Source organism: Myxine glutinosa, chromosome 8, assembly GCF_964187855.1.
Source record: "Myxine glutinosa chromosome 8, kmMyxGlut1.1, whole genome shotgun sequence".
Taxonomy (NCBI): Eukaryota; Metazoa; Chordata; class Myxini; order Myxiniformes; family Myxinidae; genus Myxine; species Myxine glutinosa.
In genome coordinates, this window is record NC_136268.1 from 70713757 (window position 1) to 70740395 (window position 26639).

At 41.9% G+C, this 26639-nt stretch overlaps 1 protein-coding gene across 1 annotated transcript in view; it reads left to right on the forward strand.

Moving 5' to 3' along the window:
* LOC137432587 (diacylglycerol kinase zeta-like) overlaps positions 1 to 26639 on the forward strand; it is a 142953-nt gene that overhangs the window by 105120 nt on the left and 11194 nt on the right. The window contains exons 29-30 of the mRNA XM_078783388.1: positions 598 to 625; positions 713 to 812. Of these exons, the coding sequence (XP_078639514.1) occupies positions 598 to 625; positions 713 to 812 (128 nt within the window). The remainder of the gene's footprint in view (positions 1 to 597; positions 626 to 712; positions 813 to 26639) is intronic.

Sequence of the window (26639 nt, forward strand, 5' to 3'; positions counted from 1 at the left end):
CAACCCATGTCCTTATAAAAGGTCTTTGTCTGAGGTCACCGAGTCTGATCGGTGCAGCCGTGCAGCGATTGGTGCAGCCGTTTGTGCGGCACCTGGGAAAATAACGTTATGCGGGAGTCCAAACCTGAAAATGCTGGAGGCCAAAGCTGAAATTGAAAAAACAATATACCCTATTTTACTCCAGGAGATCCCAGGATTACCCACCCAAAATATCGTTGCGATCTGTTCAGCCGTTTTTGCAGTACCTTCGACAGACGGACGGACATTTGGTGAATTATAGTAAGATAAAGCAGAAAACTTATACTTTTATTTCACGAAAGAATAATGCTTAAACAATGTTTCCATTTGATTATCGATGCAGCCATATTTCAGAAAAAAATATGCAAAAACCCAATATACTTATTTTAATAGCATTCCTAATCTCATTGCTTCGTCTATTGTAACCTTTGCTTCTGACTGGAATAAGTTGCTAATTTCCAGTGCACTTAGCTAGCTGAACATATCAAGTATCATTGTATTTACTGATCTCTTACCTTTGGAGCAGTCTATTTGTTTGATATTGGAATTATTATACCTTGCACCTTTCGCTTTTCACAGATCTCTCCAATGTGCCACCAGAAGAAAGGTGAGTTTATTTACAAAGCTGTCCTCCACAGATAGTTCTTGACCTGCTTGGCTCCTGCAAAACATTCCACTCTCATGCACTGTGCAGGAGCGAAAAACGATTACATGAAGCAGCCATTCAATGGAGCTCTTCAACATGTGACTCTATGGTGAAGGATGCACCTGCTGTGCTGTTCTCGAGTGCTGAGGCAAGTTATTTTTTTCTCACTTTTGAATGATGAACAATCGATAAATTACTTTTTTATGAGACAATGTATGATAAGAACGACACACCAGCTCCACCATGACCTGCAACACACAATTCTTATGCAATTTGATTGCTTAGTGGGATAGCTCAGTTGCTTACGGCAACCTTTTAGTTTTTAGTTGGTTAGTTAGATTAGTGGGATAGTTTATTGGGAAAGACCAGTTGGGATTTATTTAAATCGTTCCTTCTTTCGCTTCTTTCCTCCCAAGTATTGTCCTCTCCACCTCCTCAACTTTATCCAATTCCACCTCCTCTCTTTCTAAAAAAAAAAAAGGAACAACAAAACTTTATATATTTTCTCACAAACAAAAAAGTCCCCTCTCCCACCCTACCCACCCCTCTTCCCCCCGGTCCCACTCCCTCCCATCCTCCACCTCATCCAACTCCCTCCCATTTTCCAAAATGTCCCACTCCCCCCCATCTTTCCTCCCCCATCCCACACCATCTCAGCCTCACCTCCACCCTCCCCCACCCCAGTCAGCACACTCCCAACCTCTCCACTGGCTCGCATCTTCCCAACGTTCCTCCCCTCTCTCTCCCCTCTGCATACCCTCGTTCCTCCCCTTCTGTGTACTCTCAAACTTCCGAGGCCTCAGCTCATAACTGAGATCTCTCAATCCAGGCCACTGCTGGTAAAGCGGACTGCAGACATCATCTGTTTAACCGAATCTTTCCACTCGCAGAATGTTCCTGATGATCCTTAGTGTCTCTTCCTGGGTATAGTCCCCTCTAATTTGATATACCTCACTCACTGTCCATATGCTAATCTTACACCTCCCAACCCCAGGAGTACCTATGGCTGCGACTTCCCCTCCTCTCCCACCTGTTATTTGGCTCTGTGTTGTACTGTACTGTTCTCCAAACAGTGACCACTCCATTTTCTTTCAGACAATATGCACCAACTTTTTATGTATACATAGTCAAGGCTAGTGCAAGAGCTAGGACACAGAACATATCAGGACACAACATAACAAATAAAACAGCAGGAGACAGGAGAAACACCAATAGCAGGGCAGAGGGAGAAAGAGAAAGCAGTTGGAGACAGACAAACAAGGGATGCAGGTAAATGATAAGGGGTAGGGGAGAACTCAAAGGATTGACAGATGGATACATAGCAACATTTTGGGATCTGCAGGGGTGGATTAATGGGTGTAGAAAAGATCATGGTTTTGGATGGGTGGCTTGCCCAAGTGAGATAATGGCTGAAAGTGAGACCAAAGAGTGTGAGAGCCTGAACCTCTTCGAGACGTTTGTTGAGAAAGTAGATTGGAGGATTTGCGAAACGGTCCTTTCGGAGAGAGAGAGAGTGGGTGCGTAGGATTTATCAGGATTGAAAGACATGTTCCAGGTGTTTGACGAGTTTGTAATTTTGTCAAGGTCTGAGGAGAGGGACGAGGCTGCTGCCTGTCTGTCAGAAGGATGACACGGCAGAGAGTAGAGTCATCAGCAAAGAGATAAAGAGGATTTTCTAGTCAGATAGATCATAAATGAAAATTAAGGAATAGGATGGGGCCTAGAACAATACCTTGGCTTATTCCAGCCTTGACAGCGAGAGGAGAAGAAAGTGTTCCATTGAGAGCCACATGTTGGCTATAAACGTGGAGGAAGTCAGTAATCCAAGAGTGGATTTGGCCTTGGATTTGATAGGCAGAGTGTTGGGAGAGCAAAGCAGGATGCCAGACTGTATTGAAAGCTCGAGATATGTCCAAGGAGATGGCCCTGATTTCATGTCTGATATTGAGGGCATCCTTCCATTGTTGGGAGAGTGTAAGCAGCGTGACCAGGTCTGAATCTGAATTGATGATCGAAGATGAGGCTGTTGGAGAAAAGGTACGACATTATGTCAACTGGGATGATGGATACCATGACCTTGCTGTTGATTGGAAGTAATCTAATTGGTCTGTAGTTGAGAGGATCCGTTTTTCCACACCATTTTATGTAATGCAGTGATGTTGGCTGATTTCCAAGAAGCTCGAAGATGACCTCGGGTAAATGATAGGGTGACAAGGGCAGAGAGGAAGTGTTAATGCAGCAGGACTGATTTTTAAGGCACGGGAGTTGATGCTGTTTGGTCCAGTTAGAGTCGAGGGTTGAATACCTATTGACTCAAGACATTAAAGCTTTCAATTTTTAATTATTTTGTAAAAATTTCTCAAAATAAATTCCACTTTGACATTATGGGGTATTTTGTGTAGATCAGTGACAAAATATTTCAATTTAATCAATTTTCAATCCAGGCTGTAACACAACAAAATGTGAAAAAAGTCAAGCGGTTTGAATACTTTATGAAGGCACTGTATGTGTGTGTGTATACACTATACATATATATATATATATATATATATGGTTGTGGATCTCCCGAAGCCCGTCGACGTACAGAGAGGGGGGGGGGGGGGGGGGGGTTAAATCCCTTTTCCCCCTCTGGTCTTCGTGTCCACGAGGCCGAGTCGCCACTCCCGAAGCGAGTGTGGAAAAGGGTATCGGGTCGATTCCACATGTACCTTTGGTACCCACGTTGCCACGAAAGCGAGGACCGGACCTCGCACAAGCCATGCAAATCGAGTACGCCGAGCGGTTTGCGTATCACGTGACTCGTGCCATTACTTTTATTGAACCCGATTCGAGCGGTTCTGTTCGTGCGATGCTAAGCCAATAGTGAAAGGACGGGAACGATCAAATAAGAGGAAGAACATGGGTTTATTTATAATGTACAGGACGAAGAGACACAGAGCAGGCACTTAAGCAGTTTTAACTTAATCCCAGGCAAAGGGCCCACTCACTCACGCAGGGAAAAGGAGGAAGAGCAAGTTTGCGCGCCAAACGTGCCTTGCCGTCGGTCGCTCCCGGACAGCTCGCCGGGCGTGGCCCTCTGGTGTTCACGGCACGCGTGCAGGGAGCCCAGGTAGGAGGGTCGTCGGCGTAGGTGGCTCCGGGATGGATCGTCTCCACAAGCGCGATTAATACAGCCACAGAGCGCAGGGCACAGGGCACGGGGAATTCGTGTACAGAGAGGCTATAACAAGCAATTCAATCCACTCGTGGTGGGACAACAGCTCGGACCGGGAGACTCTCTGACCGATTCTGCTCGATTCTTTCTCAGGGGCTGGCGACTCTGACCGATTCGTCTGCTTGGGGGTTCTCACTGTGTCTGACTCTCTCCGATTCTGACGCGGGGGGCTCGGGGCAGGGTTTTATATAGCCCCTCCCCGGTCCTACCCGAATGTTCCAAGCCCCTCCTCTCGCCGTCGTTGTGAGCCACTCCCCTCGAGCTTTGATTGGCGGCTCGCTGCTTACCGGCCACTCCGCCTGCAGCTCCTCCCTTCGGTCTTGCCAGACTTGTTCCAGGCCGAGCACATTGCATCCTAGCCCAATTACGGCCTACTCACTGGCCTGCTCAATGCAAAACTAACACAGGAAAGGAGACTACGCTTACATTTACGAAGAAATAACTGAACTACAGTGAGGCTACATGTTGTGGTGCAACTACCTATGAGGGGGGGGCCTCCTTTATTCACAAAACCACAACTATATATATATATATATATATATATTTTTGTATACTGAATCGAGGCTCGTGAAAGAGCTAACATTTACTTCACAAACAAATCAACCAGACAAACAAAATATATAAAAAGAGGGAGCGGAAGACAAGATGGGGAGAGAAGGGGAAGCACACAAACACAACATTTGAGAGCAGGGAGATGTGTGGGAGGGAGAGGGCTTGGGGGGAGGGGAGGAGGAGGCTTTGTATGTATATATATATATATATATATATATATATATATATATATATATATATATATATAACTGTGAGAAATAGTAGAAACTCTACAGTACGAGCAGGGTGTCTCATTTGCATTAAATAAATAATCGGGAGATTAAATCAGACGTGCACGTAGCTTCAGGATCTGTCTGTCTGTGAAACGTCTGTCCGGCGGTGTGGCTACACCCAGTCTGGGAGGTGCTTCAAAAACAAAAATCCACCATTTTGTTTCCTCACATAGCTTTGAGGCCTCTTTTGTTAGGACTGTGGTATCTTGCTCTCTCAGTTTTATTTCAACTCTAATTCGATATCTCATTTCATTTTTCACAGTCGCTAACATGGTTTTAGACTCGGTTGAAAGAAAACGGGAAGGAGATTTGTTGAAAGTTAACGCACAGGCAGGAAATAGCCGAGATCGGCACGGTATATCACACACCGCCCAAATAATAGACGAGAAATATTAAATGAAAGTTAACGTTTATAGAACAAAATGCATTTTAAATGAGAAGGCCTGTATAATGTAAACTAACTATGGAATACAATATTTATTAATAACGTTTGGTTTTAATCTATTTTTTACTTTGTAAAGCGAAAAGATTTCGATACATTCAAGTTTAGAAATGAAGTCACCCGTGACTGATGTGCATTTTAAGATGGAATCAACACCTCTTCGATCATAAATGACTTTATTTTTTATTATTTTTATTATTGTATACTGAATCGAGGCTCGTGAAAGAGCTGACAACCGCGAGGGAAAGAAAGCACAGGGGGAAACATTCATTAAAACACATTCAACAAAAAGACATCCAGGAACACAGTACAGGGGACCACGAGGGAAAGACAGCACAGGGGGACCGCGAGGGAAAGACAGTACAGGGGGACCACGAGGGAAAGACAGTACAGGGGGACCGTGAGAGAAAGACAGTACAGGGGGGCCGCGAGGGAAAGACAGTACAGGGGGAAACATTCATTAAAACACATTCAACTAGAACGGGCACTCGGTAGAGCGCATACCTTCGCCGCAGCTACTGTTCTGTACTTGGCATGGGAGTGTAGGGAACAGAACAACAAAAATACGATTTTGACCTTTTCGTGACCTTGACCTTGACCTTTGACCCGATTGCTCCCAAAATCTAATCAAATGTGTCCCGTATAATAACCAATCATCCCACCAAATTTCATGCAATTCGGTTGAATACTTTTTGAGTTATGCGAATAACATACACACACACACACAGACATACAAATAAATACACAGCGATCAAAACATAACCTTCCGCTTTTGCGAAGGTAACAAAAAGACATCCAGGAACACAGTACAGGGGGACCGCGAGGGAAAGACAGTACAGGGGGACCGCGAGGGAAAGACAGTACAGGGGGACCGTGAGGGAAAGACAGTACAGGGGGACCGTGAGGGAAAGACAGTACAGGGGGACCGCAAGGGAAAGACAGTACAGGGGGGCCGCGAGGGAAAGACAGTACAGGGGGAAACATTCATTAAAACACATTCAACAAAAAGACATCCAGGAACACAGTACAGGGGGACCGCGAGGGAAAGACAGTACAGGGGGACCACGAGGGAAAGACAGTACAGGGGGACCGTGAGGGAAAGACAGTACAGGGGGACCGCGAGGGAAAGACAGTACAGGGGGGCCGCGAGGGAAAGACAGTACAGGGGGAAACATTCATTAAAACACATTCAACAAAAAGACATCCAGGAACACAGTACAGGGGGGCCGCGAGGGAAAGACAGTACAGGGGGACCGCGAGGGAAAGACAGCACAGGGGGACCGCGAGGGAAAGACAGTACAGGGGGACCGCGAGGGAAAGACAGCACAGGGGGACCGTGAGGGAAAGACAGTACAGGGGGAAACATTCATTAAAACACATTCAACTAGAACGGGCACTCGGTAGAGCGCATACCTTCGCCGCAGCTACTGTTCTGTACTTGGCATGGGAGTGTAGGGAACAGAACAACAAAAATACGATTTTGACCTTTTCGTGACCTTGACCTTGACCTTTGACCCGATTGCTCCCAAAATCTAATCAAATGTGTCCCGTATAATAACCAATCATCCCACCAAATTTCATGCAATTCGGTTGAATACTTTTTGAGTTATGCGAATAACATACACACACACACACAGACATACAAATAAATACACAGCGATCAAAACATAACCTTCCGCTTTTGCGAAGGTAACAAAAAGACATCCAGGAACACAGTACAGGGGGACCGCGAGGGAAAGACAGTACAGGGGGACCGCGAGGGAAAGACAGTACAGGGGGACCGTGAGGGAAAGACAGTACAGGGGGACCGTGAGGGAAAGACAGTACAGGGGGACCGCGAGGGAAAGACAGTACAGGGGGGCCGCGAGGGAAAGACAGTACAGGGGGAAACATTCATTAAAACACATTCAACAAAAAGACATCCAGGAACACAGTACAGGGGGACCGCGAGGGAAAGACAGTACAGGGGGACCACGAGGGAAAGACAGTACAGGGGGACCGTGAGGGAAAGACAGTACAGGGGGACCGCGAGGGAAAGACAGTACAGGGGGGCCGCGAGGGAAAGACAGTACAGGGGGAAACATTCATTAAAACACATTCAACAAAAAGACATCCAGGAACACAGTACAGGGGGGCCGCGAGGGAAAGACAGTACAGGGGGACCGCGAGGGAAAGACAGCACAGGGGGACCGCGAGGGAAAGACAGTACAGGGGGACCGCGAGGGAAAGACAGCACAGGGGGACCGTGAGGGAAAGACAGTACCAGCAAAGTAAGACAGTACCTTTTGAAGAAGCAAAGTTACATTTTGATGACAACTAGAGCAAAGGAAACCAGGCAATGCCCGTTTCGTTTGGAGCGATTATACACCACCCAAAGAAGATGCATTTCATTTCTAGAGGAAATCAAATCGTGAAATCTTTAATAATTTTTTGGGGTTTTCGCACGAGTTTTCAAGGGTGAATCAATCGTGTTCACATCCAGGATTAATAAAGAAACTCCATTTCACGTGTGCATGGACATGCAATTCACAGATGTGAAATAAATAAATAAACACAGATGGGAAATAATCTGGTCCAGTAATTACGATTATAATCGCTGCAGAAGTGGCCGCTGCCATTTGTCGTGATCCCGTGCTGTCATGTGTTGCGGACGTTGTTTTGTCAGGTTCTTGGTGTGACTTGCTCTCAACGTCAGAATATGCTCCATATGCGTCGCATGTATCCGGCCTGTCTTTAGCTCAAGGTTACGTAATGTGGGGCATGTGGGTAGTCATTCCCCCATGTGTGTGTGTGACCCACTCCCCCGTGTGTGTGTGACCCACGTGTGTGTGTGTGACCCACCCCCCCTGTGTGTGTCTGTGTGTGACCCACTCCACTGTGTGTGTGTGTGTGACCTACTCCCCCCCCCCCCCCGTGTGTGTGTGACCCACTCCCGTGTGTGTGTGTGTGTGTGTGTGTGTGACCCACTCCCGTGTGTGTGTGTGTGTATGTGTGACCCCACTCCCCTGTGTGTGTGTGTGTAACCCACTCCTCCTTGTGTGTGTGACCCCCCGCCCCCCACCCAAAATGTGTGTGTGAGACCCAATCCCCCATGTGTGTGTGACCCAGTCCTCCGTGTGTGTGACCCACTCACCCGTGTGTGTGACCCACTCCCCCGTGTGTGTGATCCACTCCCCAGTGTGTGTGTGTGATGCACTCCCCTGTGTGTGTGATGCACTCCCCTGTGTGTGTGATGCACTCACCTGTGTGTGTGTGATGCACTCCCCTGTGTGTGTGATGCACTCCCCTGTGTGTGTGATGCACTCCCCTGTGTGTGTGATGCACTCCCCTGTGTGTGTGATGCACTCCCCTGTGTGTGTGATGCACTCCCCTGTGTGTGTGACGTACTCCCCTGTGTGTGTGACGTACTTCCCCGTGTCTGTGACCCACTTCCCCGTGTGTGTGTGACCCACTTCCTCGTGTGTGTGTGGCCCACTTCCCCGTGTGTGTGTGACCCACTTTCCCGTGTGTGTGTGACACACTCCCCCGTGTGTGTGTGATCCACCCCCCCACGTGTGTGAACCTCTCCCCCGTGTCTGAACCACTCCCCCGTGTGTGAACCACTCCCCCGTGTGTGAACCACTCCCCCGTGTGTGAACCACTCCCCCGTGTGTGAACCACTCCCCCATGTCTGACCCAGTGGATCTGATAAATTGCCAGTAACCATTTTGTAAAACTGAATGTGCAGCATCTAAATGAAGATGTCCAAATGTCACACACGTCCATGCCCGTGGGATTCCCATGGGTGACCCCACTAGTATATATATATATATATAAAAGCGAAATGTCCCTTTGTTTGTGAACCTGCTCCTCTGAGCTCCCAAGGTTAATCGCCACAAAACTTTATAGGATAACATCTTTTACCACCCTGCACCTAAATAGGAGTTTAAAACAGTTATTTTCTCACAATTCACAATTTGTAGACATCCGAGCTGCCAACTGTTGCCGTGATCTCCAAGGGTTGATCCACATATACAAAGCTTTATAAAAAGCGCAATTTTAATCGGATTTCAACATGGATACCGATATAATTCGTGAGATTGTTGCAAGGGTTGTTGTTGCCGTGATCTCCAAGGGTTGATCCACATATACAAAGCTTTATAAAAAGCCCAATTTTAATCGGATTTCAACATGGATACCGATATAATTCGTGAGATTGTGACCTCTGATCGTCGAATACGTTATCAGATGTGAAAAACAACTCTTAATTCAGGCAGAAGCCAAACAGTTCAATCTTGGTTTCATCAGACAACAGAATCTTGTTTCTCACAGTCTGAGAGTCCTTTAGGTGCTTTTTTGCAAACTCCAAGCGGGCTTTCATTTGTCTTTCACTGAGGAGAGGCTTCCGTCTGGCCACTCTGCCATAAAGCCCAGAACGGTGGAGAGTTGCAGTGATGGTTGTCCTTCTGGAAGTTTCTCCCATCTCCACACAGGATCTCTGGAGCTCAGCCAGATTGACCATCGGGTTCTTGGTCACCTCTCTTACCAAGGCCCTTCTCTCCCGATTGCTCAGTTTGGCCGGGCGGCCAGCTCTAGGAAGAGTCCTGGTTGTTCCAAACTTCTTCCATTTAAGAATTATGGAGGCCACTGTGCTCTTCGGAACCTTCAATGCAGCAGAATTTTTTTTGTAGGCTTCCCCAGATCTGTGCCTCGACACAATCCTGTCTCTGAGCTCTGCAGGCAGTTCCTTCGACCTCCTGGCTTGGTTTTTGCTCTGATATGCATTGTCAGCTGTGAGACCTTATATAGACAAGTGTGTGCCTTTCCCAATCATGTCCAATCATTTGAATTTACCACAGGTGGACTCCAATCAAGGTGTAGAAACATCTCAAAGATGATAAAGAGAAATGCGAGGCACCTGAGCTAAATTTCAAGTGTCATAGCAAAGGGTATGAATACTTATGTCAATGTGATATTTCAGTTTTTTCTTTTTAATAAATTTGCAAAACTTTCTAAATCCTGTTTTCTCTTTGTCATTATGGGGTATTGAGTGTAGATTGATGAGGGAAAAAATGAATTTAAACGATTTCAGCATAAGGCTGCAACATAACAAAATGTGAAAAAGTGAAGGGGTCTGAATACTTTCTGAATGCACTGTACGCCTTCTTCGACACTTTTAAGACCGATTGACTTTTTAAGACCCTTTGGACAATTTAAGACCATTTGGACACTTTCGTCCCCTTTTGGTCTTTCATCCATAGACACATTTAGACCCCATTTGGCCCTTTTAAGGGCATTGATTCTTTAAATACTTTAGTCCCCTTTATGACCCTAAAAACACTTTTTAAATCCCTTAGAAAATTCGAAAAGATTTCCTCCCAAAATCGGTTTTGATGAACTTTTCTGTGCCATCTGTGCCATACAATATATGTCACAGGAATGGTCGCTGCGCTTAATGTCCAAGATCTTTATAACGAACGTGCAGTGGCCGAAAGTAGCATGACACCTGGGCTTTGAACTTAGACACAATTTCACGACATTCTCCCCAGCGGTAAAACTACACTTCTCCCAGAGGTTAGAATCAAGCTAGCAAGCTATATAGCAGTGTGGTAAATACTTTAGAGAGCAGATGATTACGTAAAGCAGCGAGCCATGTTAATCCCAGCCGAAGAGATCGGGACTCCAATCGGGACGGCGGATTTCTCTCCCGATGCGCGTTCGATACACGTCAGGGGCTTCAGCCGCATGTCCGAATTCACCCTCGCCGGGATAACTGCCTATCTCGGGTGATGGCGGCGGAACCTCAATGTCGATCGGATCGGGCGCATGAGGGGGCGGGGTTGACGGCGAATTCCCCATCATCGGATTCCCCGGACTGAGCTCCGGCCAAGCGGCATCCCCGCACGGAGCAAGATGACGCACCAAAACAGTAGGCTCGCGTCCATCGGGCAGCAGCACTCGAGCGTGGTCGGGATTGGCTTGGAGAATATGAACCTTGTCAACAAGCGGGTCATACTTACTCGGGCGAACCGTGCGTTTGAGAAAAGCCGGTCCGGGCTCGGCAAGCCAGCCAGGCAAAGGCCGAATGGCACCTGTACTGCGCGAGTAACGAAACAGACGAACGTGAGGAGTTTGATTTGTAGCGGTACCCAATAAAGTCCGATTCGAGTTTAACGCCCCATGTACCATCCAAGTCCATCGGTCTATTCCTAGTCTGTGGGTCTTAAGGCCGAGAGTGATGGCTTTCCATATAATGCCATGAAGTCGTTCCAACTGACCGTTCACCTGGGGCCTGTACGGAGTGGTATAACTAGAAGCGATATTTCGCTGGCGCAAAAAGGTTCGTACATCTTGGGACAAAAACACAGCACCTCAATCGGTATGTACATAGCCCGGATTCCCGAACATGGAAAAGAAAATCTGCAGACACCGGATGACCGTCCCAGTGGTCATGTCATTGCACGGAAAAGCAAAAGGGAATCTGCTGAATTCATCCACTATCGTGAGAAGGTAGCGAGAGCTACCCGAAGCCAGTAGACTAGCAGAAGCAGGTAGACTCGAAGACGGTAGGGGCCCTTTGAAGTCCATAGACAATTTCTCCCACGGCCCAGTAGCCTGGATCAGTGTACCCATCTGAGGATTATAGAAACGTGGTTTTAATTCAACGCAAATGGGGCAAGTGCGACATCGACGACGAATGTCTTCAACAGAGTAGGGCAAATTGCGACAGCGCACATAATGAGCTAGACGAGTCACACCGGGATGGCACAACGTTTCATGAAGAACACGCAGATCCTCAAAGGAGGTGAGACTCGCGCACACCGCTGGTCGTGATAATGCATCCGCTGCGAGGTTATCCCACCCTGGGCGATACTTGATGCGAAAGCAATAATCTGCTAATTTTATGCACCACCAAGTGATTTTCTCGTTCTTAATGCACTGGGCATGGCAAGTATCGTACATGAAAGTGACACTTTGCTGATCAGTGATGACCTCAAAACACTTGCCAAGCAAGTACGGTCTCCAACGCCTAATAGACTCAACAATGGCGAACGCCTCTTTTTCGACCGATGAGTGATGTCTCTCCGTGGGGGAGAGAGTCCTTGAAAAGAAGGCCACAGGTTGCCCTCCTTGAGAGAGTGTGGCAGCTATCGCGTGGTCCGACGCGTCGCTTTCCAAAACAAAGGGAATGTTTTCATCTATAGACGACACAGTGGCGCCAGATATGTCTGACTTCAGGCCATGGAAGGCGCCCTTGGCGGCGTGACACATGGGGAACACTTTGCAATCCACAAGGGGACGAAGCTTTTCGGAGAAATTTTGGACCCACTTTGAATAATATGCAAACAGCCCGAGGGCACGCTTCAAAGAAGCATGATCATGTGGAGGGGCCATGTCGAGCAAGGGTCGCAGCCGCTCTTTGTCTGGAGGTGATGGTGCCCTGGGTCACGGTGTACCCCGGGAGGTCTATTGTCCGCGCCGAATAGCAACATTTAGCCTCGTTCAGCTTCAGATGGTACTCGCGCACAACCTTGAGGAAGCGCTGCAGATTAGCATCATGATGAGCTTGATCGTACCCACAAACCGTTAGGTTGTCCAAGTAGACAAAGACATCTGTTAAGTGTTCCTTATCAATTATGTCATCTATGGCCCTCTGGAAACATGTGACCCTGTTTGTCACTCCGAAAGGCAAGTTGTGTGAACTGGTACAACCGCTGACCGGATTCAAAGCCAGTGTAAATGCGATCGGCGGCAACAATCGGAATTTGATACGCACTACGAAGATCTAACGTGCTGTACACCTGGTACTGTGCCACCTGTTGGACCAGGGAATCCAATCCCGGGAGCGGGTAGGCGTCCAATTCCGTAAACCGATTAATCATCTGCGAGTAGTCAATTACCAAGCGTTTGCGATGATTTTCGGTCTGGACAACCAAAACTTGAGCTCTCCAGGGCGACCGACTAGGTTCGATTATACCCTCTTTTAGAAGGCGACTAGTCTCCTCAGCAATAAATTGCGTATCAGCCCGGGAGTATCGCCGTGATTTAATGGCTACCGGGGTACAGTCAGGAGTCAGATTGGGAAACAACGACAGTGGTTCTATTTCCATCCCGGCCAGAGCACACACAGAAAGAGTATTATCCCTGCCAAATGACATTTCTAACCGACCATGACGATGGAGGAAATCGTATCGCAGCAATATTTCTGCACATAGCGTTGGTAAGACCATTAAACGAACATCCGGATACATTTAGCCGTTATTCAATAACTTCACCCGGCATTCGCCTTTAGTACGCATCCAAAGTGCTTGGGAAGCCATGAAAATACGGCGCGATGTCCCGAGAATCAGCCAGCCGTGCTGCTGGACGAGTCTTATGTCGACATAGCTTTCCGTCGAGCCCATGTTGATCAAGGCGTTTGCCATCTGCCCTTCAATCAGCACCGGAACAACAGCGCTGGACAGTCCGGGTGGCCCGGAGGACGTCGAGACATCTAGTGGGGGCGATCGAGCCACTCGCGTGGGCCCAATGTCAGCCAGCGTCGCACATGGAGCCAATTGAGGCCCGCGCGGTGAGATGATCCGAGTCAACGCCGCGCGTGGAGCCGATCGAGCCCCATGCATTGAGATGATCCCAGTCAACGCCGCGCATGGAGCCGATTGTGCCCCGGGCGATGAGAGGATCATGGATAGTGTCGAGCGAGTACGCCGGCCTCGTGACGCACGGCATACCTTTCCAAAATGGCCTTTCCGAGCACACAAATGACACGTCGCTTCCCGCGACGGGCAAACTGACCTCAAATGATTCCTATTGCCGCAGAAAAAGCACTTGGCGCTACTCCCGGCAGAAGGGGCCGCAGTAGCAGCGGCTGTCAGGCTCGTGCTTGAAGCTTCGGGAGCTTCCGCTATCTCCGACATCAGCGGAGAATCGGCAACCGTGCGCTCCACAGTAGAATCACTCTCCAGGTGTCTCTCCATGGTTACGGCTGCCATGACGTACGGCCGATGTATGCCTCAGATTGGGTCTGTGCCTCGTGAAGTACGAGTGCCAAATCATGGGCCGTCTGCAGCGTTAGATCCGGCGTCTCCAGCAATCTTTGTCATATTATGGGTGAGTAGATCTCCGAGACAAAAGAATCACGCATGAGATCGTCGCTCACCTGCTCGGGCGTTCGAACTGAAGTAGTACAGTCTTTGGCTAAGCGACGAAGTTCCTGAACGAAGTGGTTGATAAATTTCGACGGGTCCTGTCGTCGGGAAGCGAGCTGGTATCGAGTGTAGATCACACTCCGGATCTTGATGTAGATTCGACGTAGCTCGGCTACGGCGGTGTCATAGGTATCACAATGAGAAATATACTCATAAACGGTGTGGGTCACGTGGGAATGAAGAACCGCTAGCCTGATCTCTTCCGTGAGGTCCGCATGAGATTGCAGGTAGCTTGTCAGCAGACGCAACCAGTGTTTGAGCTGGCCAGACGAGTCCGTCGCCTGAGGGTCTCCTCCGAAGGTAGGTAGTTGTAACATCGTGTGAGCCATGGTGATCTCGATCAGACGAGAGATGATTTCGATTAAGTGTTGTAGAAATCAAAGATACAACAATGTCTCAGATCATGAGTTTAATCGAAATCAATCCCTTGCAATACCTGTGGAAGAAAGCAACAAGTATAACATCAGTACTCGGCATGCATCTGAATCAATAATGGGTATAACATCCAATCACAAGCAAGCGCTGAGCAAAGCGATTATACGTACCAATCTAGACATGCACACAATATATGTCACAGGAGTGGTCACTGCGCTTAATGTCCAAGATCTTTATAACGAACGCGCAGCGGCCGAAAGTAGCATGACACCTGGGCTTTGAACTTAGACACAATTTCACGACGCATTCATCATGTCGTCACCATCTGCTGCCAACATGCTACTTAGAATTATTTATTATTTACATGCCTTCTACCTTTCTCCGCTTATTGTACACCGCTCCTTTCCTATGCCATCTCCAGGCATTGCAAATCGTCATTGCTGGGCACCGAAGGGGGCTCGGCAGTGACGCGCGCTGAAAGAGAGTACTCAGTTTTCACTCTGGTTGTTTGTTTGTTTGTTGTACACCGCTCCATTCCTATGCCATCTCCAGGCATTGCAAATCGTCATTGCCGGGCACCGAAGGGGGCTCGGCAGTGACGCACGCTGAAAGAGAGTACTCAGTTTTCACTCTGGTTGTTTGTTTGTTGTACACCGCTCCTTTCCTATGCCATCTCCAGGCATTGCAAATCGTCATTGCCGGGCACCGAAGGGGGCTCGGCAGTGACGCACGCTGAAAGAGAGTACTCAGTTTTCACTCTGGTTTCTTTCTTGTTGTACACCGCTCCTTTCCTATGCCACCTCCAGGCATTGCAAATCGTCATTGCCGGGCACCGAAGGGGGCTTGGCAGTGACGCACGCTGAAAGAGAGTACTCAGTTTTCACTCTGGTTTCTTGTTTGTTGTACACCGCTCCTTTCCTATGCCACCTCCAGGCATTGCAAATCGTCATTGCCGGGCACCGAAGGGGGCTCGGCAGTGACGCACGCTGAAAGAGAGTACTCAGTTTTCACTCTGGTTTCTTGTTGTACACCGCTCCTTTCCTATGCCATCTCCAGGCATTGCAAATCGTCATTGCCGGGCACCAAAGGGGGCTCGGCAGTGACGCACGCTGAAAGAGAGTACTCAGTTTTCACTCTGGTTTCTTGTTTGTTTTCTTGCTTTCTTGGTTGTCCGGACGATATCTCAGCCATCCTTTGAGCTAGGAAGCTTAAATTTCGGCACAGTAGTGAGCAAGTCCTTTGTCAAATACGGTATTTTTTGTTTTTTGAATAATCAATTAATTGAGGAGTTATTTAATTATTAGCGTTTAATTAAGTACTTATTTAATTAATTAAATTTCATTTCTCTTCTGACCATTATTAACTCAGGCACCTTTTGAGTTAGGAAGCTGATATTTGGACATGCCAATGACCAGGTGATTTGGCTGCAAAGGATATTTTTGATTTATTAATTAATCAATTAATCGATTAATTATTTAATTATTCGATTAATGACAAAAAAATTTTTTTTTTTTAAGTTACAGATTCTGATGAAATAGTGGTAGTTTATGTGTTCTCTGACCAAATTGATTAATAATTTAATTTTTTTATGATTATTATTTATTTATTTTCATTATTAATCATTTATTTATTTTCTTTCTCATTTGGCCAATATCTCAGGCACCTTTTGAGCTGGGAAGCTAATATTTGGACATGAGTGACCAAGTGATGTGGCTATCAAGGATATTTTTGATTTATTGATTAATCATTTCATCTATTAAGTATTTATTGATTAATCGATTAATTATTTATTGAGTAATCAATTAATTATTTAATTTTTTATAAATGACTTATTTAATTAAATTTCTAAAAGATACATCTTCGGATGAAGCACTACTGGTTTAGTTATGCGATTAGCCAATTGATTATGAAAATATTTTGTGATAATCTTTTATTGATTTTAATTATACAATTAATCAATCAATTAGTGTACACCTCTCCCTCCCAATGCAGCCTCAATGAGCTGCACTGCGGTATTGCCGGGCGCCGGAGGCGCCCCGGCAATGCCGCGCTGCAGCATATTTAATTATTTGGCATGGGGCGGTGTACTTTGAATGTATGTGTACTTGTTTGTTTTCTTGTTTCCTTGGTTGTCCGGACGATATCTCAGCCATCCTTTGAGCTAGGAAGCTGAAATTTCGGCACAATAGTGAGCAAGTCCTTTTTCAAAAACGGTATTTTTTGTTTTTTGATTAATCAATTAATTGAGGAGTTATTTAATTATTAGCGTTTAATTAAGTACTTATTTAATTAATTAAATTTCATTTCTCTTCTGACCATTATTAACTCAGGCACCTTTTGAGTTAGGAAGCTGATATTTGGACATGCCAATGACCAGGTGATTTGGCTGCAAAGGATATTTTTGATTTATTAATTAATCAATTAATCGATTAATTATTTAATTATTCGATTAATGACAAAAAAATTTTTTTTTTTAAAGTTACAGATTCTGATGAAATAGTGGTAGTTTATGTGTTCTCTGACCAAATTGATTAATAATTTAATTTTTTTATGATTATTATTTATTTATTTTCATTATTAATCATTTATTTATTTTCTTTCTCATTTGGCCAATATCTCAGGCACCTTTTGAGCTGGGAAGCTAATATTTGGACATGAGTGACCAAGTGATGTGGCTATCAAGGATATTTTTGATTTATTGATTAATCATTTCATCTATTAATTATTTATTTATTAATCGATTAATTATTTATTGAGTAATCAATTAATTATTTAATTTTTTATAAATGACTTATTTAATTACATTTCTAAAAGATACATCTTCGGATGAAGCACTAGTGGTTTAGTTATGCGATTAGCCAATTGATTATGAAAATATTTTGTGATAATCTTTTATTGATTTTAATTATACAATTAATCAATCAATTAGTGTACACCTCTCCCTCCCAATGCAGCCTCAATGAGCTGCACTGCGGTATTGCCGGGCGCCTGAGGTGCCCCGGCAATGCCGCGCTGCAGCATATTTAATTATTTGGCATGGGGCGGTGTACTTTGAATGTATGTGTACTTGTTTGTTTTCTTTCTTGTTTTCTTTCTTGGTTGTCCGGGCGATATCTCAGCCATCCTTTGAGCTCGGAAGCTGAAATTTCGGCACAATAGTGAGCAAGTCCTTTGTCAAAAACGGTATTTTTTTTTTTTGATTAATCATTAAATTGAGGAGTTATTTAATTATTAGCGATTAATTAAGTACTTATTTAATTAATCAAATTTCCTTTCTCTTCTGACCATTAACTCAGGCACCTTTTGAGTTAGGAAGCTGATATTTGGACATGCCAATGACCAGGTGATTTGGCTGCAAAGGATATTTTTGATTTATTAATTAATCAATTAATCGATTAATTATTTAATTATTCGATTAATGACAAAAAAAATTCTTTTTTTAAAGTTACAGATTCTGATGAAATAGTGGTAGTTTATGTGTTCTCTGACCAAATTGATTAATAATTTAATTTTTTTATGATTATTATTTATTTATTTTCATTATTAATCATTTATTTATTTTCTTGCTCATTTGGCCAATATCTCAGGCACCTTTTGAGCTGGGAAGCTAATATTTGGACATGAGTGACCAAGTGATGTGGCTATCAAGGATATTTTTGATTTATTGATTAATCATTTCATCTATTAATTATCTATTGATTAATCGATTAATTATTTATTGAGTAATCAATTAATTATTTAATTTTTTATAAATGACTTATTTAATTAAATTTCTAAAAGATACATCTTCGGATGAAGCACTAGTGGTTTAGTTATGCGATTAGCCAATTGATTATGAAAATATTTTGTGATAATCTTTTATTGATTTTAATTATACAATTAATCAATCAATTAGTGTACACCTCTCCCTCCCAATGCAGCCTCAATGAGCTGCACTGCGGTATTGCCGGGCGCCGGAGGCGCCCTGGCAATGCCGCGCTGCGGCATATTTAATTATTTGGCATGGGGCGGTGTACTTTGAATGTATGTGTACTTGTTGTACACCGCTCCTTTCCTATGCCATCTCCAGGCATTGCAAATCGTCATTGCCGGGCACCAAAGGGGGCTCGGCAGTGACGCGCGCTGAAAGAGAGTACTCAGTTTTCACTCTGGTTTCTTGTTTGTTTGTTTTCTTGGTTGTTTACTTGTTGTACACCGCTCCTTTCCTATGCCATCTCCAGGCATTGCAAATCGTCATTGCCGGGCACCAAAGGGGGCTCGGCAGTGACGCACGCTGAAAGAGAGTACTCAGTTTTCACTCTGGTTTCTTGTTTTCTTGGTTGTCCGGGCGATATCTCAGCCATCCTTTGAGCTAGGAAGCTGAAATTTCGGCACAGTAGTGAGCAAGTCCTTTGTCAAATACGGTATTTTTTGTTTTTTGAATAATCAATTAATTGAGGAGTTATTTAATTATTGGCGTTTAATTAAGTACTTATTTAATTAATTAAATTTCATTTCTCTTCTGACCATTAACTCAGGCACCTTTTGAGTTAGGAAGCTGATATTTGGACATGCCAATGACCAGGTGATTTGGCTGCAAAGGATATTTTTGATTTATTAATTAATCAATTAATCGATTAATTATTCCATTAATGACAAAAACTTTTTTTTTTTAAAGTTACAGATTCTGATGAAATAGTGGTAGTTTATGTGTTCTCTGACCAAATTGATTAATAATTTAATTTTTTTATGATTATTATTATTTATTTATTTTCATTATTAATCATTTATTTATTTTCTTTCTCATTTGGCCAATATCTCAGGCACCTTTTGAGCTGGGAAGCTAATATTTGGACATGAGTGACCAAGTGATGTGGCTATCAAGGATATTTTTGATTTATTGATTAATCATTTCATCTATTAATTATTTATTGATTAATCGATTAATTATTTATTGAGTAATCAATTAATTATTTAATTTTTTATAATGACTTATTTAATTAAATTTCTAAAAGATACATCTTCGGATGAAGCACTAGTGGTTTAGTTATGCGATTAGCCAATTGATTATGAAAATATTTTGTGATAATCTTTTATTGATTTTAATTATACAATTAATCAATCAATTAGTGTACACCTCTCCCTCCCAATGCAGCCTCAATGAGCTGCACTGCGGTATTGCCGGGCGCCTGAGGCGCCCCGGCAATGCCGCGCTGCAGCATATTTAATTATTTGGCATGGGGTGGTGTACTTTGAATGTATGTGTACTTGTTGTACACCGCTCCTTTCCTATGCCACCTCCAGGCATTGCAAATCGTCATTGCCGGGCACCGAAGGGGGCTCGGCAGTGACGCACGCTGAAAGAGAGTACTCAGTTTTCACTCTGGTTTCTTGTTTGTTTTCTTGGTTGTCCGGACGATATCTCAGCCATCCTTTGAGCTAGGAAGCTGAAATTTCGGCACAGTAGTGAGCAAGTCCTTTGTCAAATACGGTATTTTTTGTTTTTTGAATAATCAATTAATTGAGGAGTTATTTAATTATTAGCGTTTAATTAAGTACTTATTTAATTAATTAAATTTCATTTATCTTCTGACCATTATTAACTCAGGCACCTTTTGAGTTAGGAAGCTGATATTTGGACATGCCAATGACCAGGTGATTTGGCTGCAAAGGATATTTTTGATTTATTAATTAATCAATTAATCGATTAATTATTTAATTATTCGATTAATGACAAAAATTTTTTTTTTTTTTAAGTTACAGATTCTGATGAAATAGTGGTAGTTTATGTGTTCTCTGACCAAATTGATTAATAATTTAATTTTTTTATGATTATTATTTATTTATTTTCATTATTAATCATTTATTTATTTTCTTTCTCATTTGGCCAATATCTCAGGCACCTTTTGAGCTGGGAAGCTAATATTTGGACATGAGTGACCAAGTGATGTGGCTATCAAGGATATTTTTGATTTATTGATTAATCATTTCATCTATTAATTATTTATTTATTAATCGATTAATTATTTATTGAGTAATCAATTAATTATTTAATTTTTTATAAATGACTTATTTAATTACATTTCTAAAAGATACATCTTCGGATGAAGCACTAGTGGTTTAGTTATGCGATTAGCCAATTGATTATGAAAATATTTTGTGATAATCTTTTATTGATTTTAATTATACAATTAATCAATCAATTAGTGTACACCTCTCCCTCCCAATGCAGCCTCAATGAGCTGCACTGCGGTATTGCCGGGCGCCTAAGGCGCCCCGGCAATGCCGCGCTGCAGCATATTTAATTATTTGGCATGGGGCGGTGTACTTTGAATGTATGTGTACTTGTTTGTTGTACACCGCTCCTTTCCTGTGCCGTCTCCAGGCATTGCAAATCGTCATTGCCGGGCACCAAAGGGGGCTCGGCAGTGACGCACGCTGAAAGAGAGTACTCAGTTTTCACTCTGGTTTCTTGTTTGTTTGTTTTCTTGCTTTCTTGGTTGTCCGGACGATATCTCAGCCATCCTTTGAGCTAGGAAGCTGAAATTTCGGCACAGTCGTGAGCAAGTCCTTTGTCAAATACGGTATTTTTTGTTTTTTGAATAATCAATTAATTGAGGAGTTATTTAATTATTAGCGTTTAATTAAGTACTTATTTAATTAATTAAATTTCATTTCTCTTCTGACCATTATTAACTCAGGCACCTTTTGAGTTAGGAAGCTGATATTTGGACATGCCAATGACCAGGTGATTTGGCTGCAAAGGATATTTTTGATTTATTAATTAATCAATTAATCGATTAATTATTTAATTATTCGATTAATGACCCAAAAAAATTTTTTTTTTAAGTTACAGATTCTGATGAAATAGTGGTAGTTTATGTGTTCTCTGACCAAATTGATTACCAATTTAATTTTTTTATGATTATTATTTATTTATTTTCATTATTAATCATTTATTTATTTTCTTTCTCATTTGGCCAATATCTCAGGCACCTTTTGAGCTGGGAAGCTAATATTTGGACATGAGTGACCAAGTGATGTGGCTATCAAGGATATTTTTGATTTATTGATTAATCATTTCATCTATTAATTATTTATTGATTAATCGATTAATTATTTATTGAGTAATCAATTAATTATTTAATTTTTTATAAATGACTTATTTAATTAAATTTCTAAAAGATACATCTTCGGATGAAGCACTAGTGGTTTAGTTATGCGATTAGCCAATTGATTATGAAAATATTTTGTGATAATCTTTTATTGATTTTAATTATACAATTAATCAATCAATTAGTGTACACCTCTCCCTCCCAATGCAGCCTCAATGAGCTGCACTGCGGTATTGCCGGGCGCCAGAGGCGCCCCGGCAATGCCGCGCTGCAGCATATTTAATTATTTGGCATGGGGCGGTGTACTTTGAATGTATTTGTACTTGTTTTCTTTCTTGTTTTCTTTCTTGGTTGTCCGGGCGATATCTCAGCCATCCTTTGAGCTCGGAAGCTGAAATTTCGGCACAATAGTGAGCAAGTCCTTTGTCAAAAACGGTATTTTTTTTTTTTGATTAATCATTAAATTGAGGAGTTATTTAATTATTAGCGATTAATTAAGTACTTATTTAATTAATCAAATTTCCTTTCTCTTCTGACCATTAACTCAGGCACCTTTTGAGTTAGGAAGCTGATATTTGGACATGCCAATGACCAGGTGATTTGGCTGCAAAGGATATTTTTGATTTATTAATTAATCAATTAATCGATTAATTATTTAATTATTCGATTAATGACAAAAAAAATTCTTTTTTTAAAGTTACAGATTCTGATGAAATAGTGGTAGTTTATGTGTTCTCTGACCAAATTGATTAATAATTTAATTTTTTTATGATTATTATTTATTTATTTTCATTATTAATCATTTATTTATTTTCTTGCTCATTTGGCCAATATCTCAGGCACCTTTTGAGCTGGGAAGCTAATATTTGGACATGAGTGACCAAGTGATGTGGCTATCAAGGATATTTTTGATTTATTGATTAATCATTTCATCTATTAATTATCTATTGATTAATCGATTAATTATTTATTGAGTAATCAATTAATTATTTAATTTTTTATAAATGACTTATTTAATTAAATTTCTAAAAGATACATCTTCGGATGAAGCACTAGTGGTTTAGTTATGCGATTAGCCAATTGATTATGAAAATATTTTGTGATAATCTTTTATTGATTTTAATTATACAATTAATCAATCAATTAGTGTACACCTCTCCCTCCCAATGCAGCCTCAATGAGCTGCACTGCGGTATTGCCGGGCGCCGGAGGCGCCCTGGCAATGCCGCGCTGCGGCATATTTAATTATTTGGCATGGGGCGGTGTACTTTGAATGTATGTGTACTTGTTGTACACCGCTCCTTTCCTATGCCATCTCCAGGCATTGCAAATCGTCATTGCCGGGCACCAAAGGGGGCTCGGCAGTGACGCGCGCTGAAAGAGAGTACTCAGTTTTCACTCTGGTTTCTTGTTTGTTTGTTTTCTTGGTTGTTTACTTGTTGTACACCGCTCCTTTCCTATGCCATCTCCAGGCATTGCAAATCGTCATTGCCGGGCACCAAAGGGGGCTCGGCAGTGACGCACGCTGAAAGAGAGTACTCAGTTTTCACTCTGGTTTCTTGTTTTCTTGGTTGTCCGGGCGATATCTCAGCCATCCTTTGAGCTAGGAAGCTGAAATTTCGGCACAGTAGTGAGCAAGTCCTTTGTCAAATACGGTATTTTTTGTTTTTTGAATAATCAATTAATTGAGGAGTTATTTAATTATTGGCGTTTAATTAAGTACTTATTTAATTAATTAAATTTCATTTCTCTTCTGACCATTAACTCAGGCACCTTTTGAGTTAGGAAGCTGATATTTGGACATGCCAATGACCAGGTGATTTGGCTGCAAAGGATATTTTTGATTTATTAATTAATCAATTAATCGATTAATTATTCCATTAATGACAAAAACTTTTTTTTTTTAAAGTTACAGATTCTGATGAAATAGTGGTAGTTTATGTGTTCTCTGACCAAATTGATTAATAATTTAATTTTTTTATGATTATTATTATTTATTTATTTTCATTATTAATCATTTATTTATTTTCTTTCTCATTTGGCCAATATCTCAGGCACCTTTTGAGCTGGGAAGCTAATATTTGGACATGAGTGACCAAGTGATGTGGCTATCAAGGATATTTTTGATTTATTGATTAATCATTTCATCTATTAATTATTTATTGATTAATCGATTAATTATTTATTGAGTAATCAATTAATTATTTAATTTTTTATAATGACTTATTTAATTAAATTTCTAAAAGATACATCTTCGGATGAAGCACTAGTGGTTTAGTTATGCGATTAGCCAATTGATTATGAAAATATTTTGTGATAATCTTTTATTGATTTTAATTATACAATTAATCAATCAATTAGTGTACACCTCTCCCTCCCAATGCAGCCTCAATGAGCTGCACTGCGGTATTGCCGGGCGCCTGAGGCGCCCCGGCAATGCCGCGCTGCAGCATATTTAATTATTTGGCATGGGGTGGTGTACTTTGAATGTATGTGTACTTGTTGTACACCGCTCCTTTCCTATGCCACCTCCAGGCATTGCAAATCGTCATTGCCGGGCACCGAAGGGGGCTCGGCAGTGACGCACGCTGAAAGAGAGTACTCAGTTTTCACTCTGGTTTCTTGTTTGTTTTCTTGGTTGTCCGGACGATATCTCAGCCATCCTTTGAGCTAGGAAGCTGAAATTTCGGCACAGTAGTGAGCAAGTCCTTTGTCAAATACGGTATTTTTTGTTTTTTGAATAATCAATTAATTGAGGAGTTATTTAATTATTAGCGTTTAATTAAGTACTTATTTAATTAATTAAATTTCATTTATCTTCTGACCATTATTAACTCAGGCACCTTTTGAGTTAGGAAGCTGATATTTGGACATGCCAATGACCAGGTGATTTGGCTGCAAAGGATATTTTTGATTTATTAATTAATCAATTAATCGATTAATTATTTAATTATTCGATTAATGACAAAAATTTTTTTTTTTTTTAAGTTACAGATTCTGATGAAATAGTGGTAGTTTATGTGTTCTCTGACCAAATTGATTAATAATTTAATTTTTTTATGATTATTATTTATTTATTTTCATTATTAATCATTTATTTATTTTCTTTCTCATTTGGCCAATATCTCAGGCACCTTTTGAGCTGGGAAGCTAATATTTGGACATGAGTGACCAAGTGATGTGGCTATCAAGGATATTTTTGATTTATTGATTAATCATTTCATCTATTAATTATTTATTTATTAATCGATTAATTATTTATTGAGTAATCAATTAATTATTTAATTTTTTATAAATGACTTATTTAATTACATTTCTAAAAGATACATCTTCGGATGAAGCACTAGTGGTTTAGTTATGCGATTAGCCAATTGATTATGAAAATATTTTGTGATAATCTTTTATTGATTTTAATTATACAATTAATCAATCAATTAGTGTACACCTCTCCCTCCCAATGCAGCCTCAATGAGCTGCACTGCGGTATTGCCGGGCGCCTGAGGCGCCCCGGCAATGCCGCGCTGCAGCATATTTAATTATTTGGCATGGGGCGGTGTACTTTGAATGTATGTGTACTTGTTTGTTTTCTTTCTTGTTTTCTTTCTTGGTTGTCCGGGCGATATCTCAGCCATCCTTTGAGCTCGGAAGCTGAAATTTCGGCACAATAGTGAGCAAGTCCTTTGTCAAAAACGGTATTTTTTTTTTTGATTAATCATTAAATTGAGGAGTTATTTAATTATTAGCGATTAATTAAGTACTTATTTAATTAATCAAATTTCCTTTCTCTTCTGACCATTAACTCAGGCACCTTTTGAGTTAGGAAGCTGATATTTGGACATGCCAATGACCAGGTGATTTGGCTGCAAAGGATATTTTTGATTTATTAATTAATCAATTAATCGATTAATTATTTAATTATTCGATTAATGACAAAAAAAATTCTTTTTTTAAAGTTACAGATTCTGATGAAATAGTGGTAGTTTATGTGTTCTCTGACCAAATTGATTAATAATTTAATTTTTTTATGATTATTATTTATTTATTTTCATTATTAATCATTTATTTATTTTCTTGCTCATTTGGCCAATATCTCAGGCACCTTTTGAGCTGGGAAGCTAATATTTGGACATGAGTGACCAAGTGATGTGGCTATCAAGGATATTTTTGATTTATTGATTAATCATTTCATCTATTAATTATCTATTGATTAATCGATTAATTATTTATTGAGTAATCAATTAATTATTTAATTTTTTATAAATGACTTATTTAATTAAATTTCTAAAAGATACATCTTCGGATGAAGCACTAGTGGTTTAGTTATGCGATTAGCCAATTGATTATGAAAATATTTTGTGATAATCTTTTATTGATTTTAATTATACAATTAATCAATCAATTAGTGTACACCTCTCCCTCCCAATGCAGCCTCAATGAGCTGCACTGCGGTATTGCCGGGCGCCGGAGGCGCCCTGGCAATGCCGCGCTGCGGCATATTTAATTATTTGGCATGGGGCGGTGTACTTTGAATGTATGTGTACTTGTTGTACACCGCTCCTTTCCTATGCCATCTCCAGGCATTGCAAATCGTCATTGCCGGGCACCAAAGGGGGCTCGGCAGTGACGCGCGCTGAAAGAGAGTACTCAGTTTTCACTCTGGTTTCTTGTTTGTTTGTTTTCTTGGTTGTTTACTTGTTGTACACCGCTCCTTTCCTATGCCATCTCCAGGCATTGCAAATCGTCATTGCCGGGCACCAAAGGGGGCTCGGCAGTGACGCACGCTGAAAGAGAGTACTCAGTTTTCACTCTGGTTTCTTGTTTTCTTGGTTGTCCGGGCG